General features: G+C 48.3%; 1 protein-coding gene across 1 annotated transcript; it reads right to left on the bottom strand.

Annotated features, from left to right (window-relative positions):
* Positions 1 to 620: 620 nt before the first annotated feature.
* LOC127295584 (NDR1/HIN1-like protein 13) lies at positions 621 to 1,852 on the bottom strand. The gene has a single exon (XM_051325552.2). The coding sequence runs from the start codon at positions 1,734 to 1,736 to the stop codon at positions 888 to 890; it is 849 nt and encodes a 282-aa protein (XP_051181512.1). The 5' UTR covers positions 1,737 to 1,852; the 3' UTR covers positions 621 to 887.
* Positions 1,853 to 2,720: the final 868 nt, after the last annotated feature.

Raw genomic sequence — 2,720 nt, 5'->3', positions numbered from 1 at the left:
ATGGTGTTGACCTTTAATGACATGTTTGGGCTCACAAATCACGGTGGTTAATTGCTCCAATCAAGAGCACCGGCACCTGATTAAACAATCCCATCTTTCCCGCTCAAGTACAAGGCGGCTGTGAGCCCCTATCCTCACGTCACGTAGCCACACCAACACCAACACCAACACCAACAAAAAATAAGCCCTGCTTCCTTCCATCCTCGCTGTACTTCACATGACTAAAACCCATCTCCATTCCTTTGCAGATGCAGAGTGACAAGTCTCTATTTTTTTGCACAAATAGTTTTACTTGTTTAAATAAATAAAAAATGGCCAGACAAGCTAAAAGATTCCCCATAACCACACAATCGCATATATATTCATTTGGTAAAATCCCTATGCAAATTTTTTAATATATTATCTGAAATGCCGGACAGGCTGGAAGATTCTCCCTACCCACACAATCGCAAATATTCATTTGGTAAATCCTATATAAAATTTTCAATATTTTGTAAAATCTTTATGAAGATCCTTAGTTAGTGAAGTCCATTCCGTGAGTTGTCTACAGCTGTAGTGATATAAACCACGTTACAATGAAACATTAGCTAGCAACTCATAAAAGCAATATATGGTGCCAATTGAGCTAAAATATGTTCGGACAGTAATCTTGCAATAACAAACCACCAAGTTATACATCCACTATAACATCGAAAAGGCAATGTTTAAGAAACTTCCAAAACAATAGCAAAACGCAAAAATAGAATAAATGTTTTGATGGAATTTACACCGACGAAATGATATGCATGATCTCTTCTACTTTTCCAATATAAAAAGTGAAAAAATTCCTTTTTTTCTTTTTCCTGGAAGTATTGCAATCAAGTCCCTAGAGTAGGTACGTATTGCGCCTAGAAGGTCCACTTCCCGATCTTGACGCGGACTCTGACCGTGCACGAGTGCGCGGCGGTGCTCACCGCCGCGGTGGTCGTCTCGGCGGTGTCCAGCGCGGGGGCAGGCGCAAGGGCGGTGCCGTTCTTCCCCTTCACCTTCTTCGGCGCCGGGGGAGGCGTGGGCGGCGTCACCTTGATGCCGTCGCAGCGCACTTGGATGTCCATCTTCTTGGTCTTCAGGCTTCCGACCTTGACGCCGGCTCGCGTGTCGGCGTCCACGGATACGGAGAAAGCGCCGGACTTCTTGAGGTCGGAGCCGGCGCCGCTGGGGTCGACGGTGACGGCGGCGGCGGCGATGGTGGCGGTGAAGATGGTGGTGTTGCCGGCCTGGTGCGCGAACCCGGGGACCGTGACGTCCCCGAGCGGGACGTCGTTGGCGGAGGTGGCGGCGGAGAAGGAGAAGTCGTCGTAGAAGTAGACGAGCTTCTTGTTGGGGTTCTTGGCGGTGACGGTGAGCTGGATGGTGTCGGTGAGCACGGGCGCGGTGGCGGAGGAGGAGAGGTTGAAGGAGGTGAGGCGGACGGAGGAGACGGAGAAGCTGGGGCGCTGCGGGCGGTAGAGCAGGTAGAAGATGCCGCCCGCGGCGGCGGCGAGGACCGCGAGGAGGACGATGACCAGGAGCGCCCAGCAGAAGGTGCAGCAGAAGCTGCAGCGGCAGGACCGCCCGCGCTTGCCCTTGGCCGGGCCCTGCGGCCGGTAGATGGGGCGCTGGTACATCTGCGGCTTGGGGGGCACGCCGCCGCCGCCGCCGCTGGCCATTGCTGGCGGCGGGTTGGGCTTCGCGGCGGGGTAGACGCGGTCGGCCATTGCAGCCGCCGTAGACAAGGGAGGCTTCCTGACGCGGTGGTGCTGGGCGAGTTGTTGTGTGTGTCAGGGAGCTCGGGGTGCGGAATTTGGTGGAATGAGAGAGATCTAATAAGGGAAGGGAGGAGAGAGACAGTGTGCAAGCAAGTGTGTGTATGGTGAGGTGAGATGAACAGAGACGCGTCACCTTACGCGCGATGGCTTTACCTCACCTAATGATTTGGTACTTTCCTAATTGCTGCTGCTACTAATTGGCCCTGCCATCCTGTTTCTCTACTGTAATGCTACTGTCATTAACAAACAAAACGAATGGCGGCTTAATATATTTGGTGATGCTTACCCTTTTGATCCGCTTCAACTACCATTGCATATGCGCAGGGCACCCCAAATAAATTGCAAAAAAAATTATTAAAAAAATAGACCAGCTCATGCCATGGGCCCCAAACTTTACATGATACCATCCTTAAAATTCGAATTTACAAGTTTCTAAAAATTGCAAAAAAACAACTACCAGTGTTGTTTACAGTCTCTAAAATTTTAGAACTAAATTTAAAATACATGTATACAGATATGAAAAAAATCCAATATAAATAGTGTCATGGCAACAACAACAAAAAAGACAAATAACACTATCTACATTTCATTTTTTTTTGTTTTTTATGTATATTTTCACTTTGCTTATGAGACTTCTAGGGATTGTGAACAATCATCTTTTTTGTGTGTGTGAAAAGTCCACCGATCTATTCATAATCTCAACGCTAGTACGAGGAATACCAAAAGCAATAAAATTTACAAACAAGTCCTTGGACCACCTAGCGACAACTACAAGCACTTAAATGAGCCAAAGGCATGCCTCCTCGTCCCTCCCTTATTGGAGCAGGGTAAAGCTTGTCGTAGTAGACAAATGGAAATTCGCCATGTTAATACCCAAAGGATCATCGCATGAGAGCAGCAACAATCACCGATGAAGAGAAATGTAGATCAGAA

The sequence above is a fragment of the Lolium perenne genome, chromosome 1 (genome assembly GCF_019359855.2).
Source record: "Lolium perenne isolate Kyuss_39 chromosome 1, Kyuss_2.0, whole genome shotgun sequence".
Lineage (NCBI taxonomy): Eukaryota > Viridiplantae > Streptophyta > Magnoliopsida > Poales > Poaceae > Lolium > Lolium perenne.
The sequence above is the reverse complement of the archived record's forward strand: the minus strand, read 5'-3'. Positions and strand labels throughout refer to the sequence as shown.

What these genes read in the sequence shown, in the direction of transcription:
- LOC127295584 (XM_051325552.2), bottom strand. Translation starts at nt 1,736, where the DNA reads ATGGCCGACCGCGTCTACCCCGCCGCGAAGCCCAACCCGCCGCCAGCA.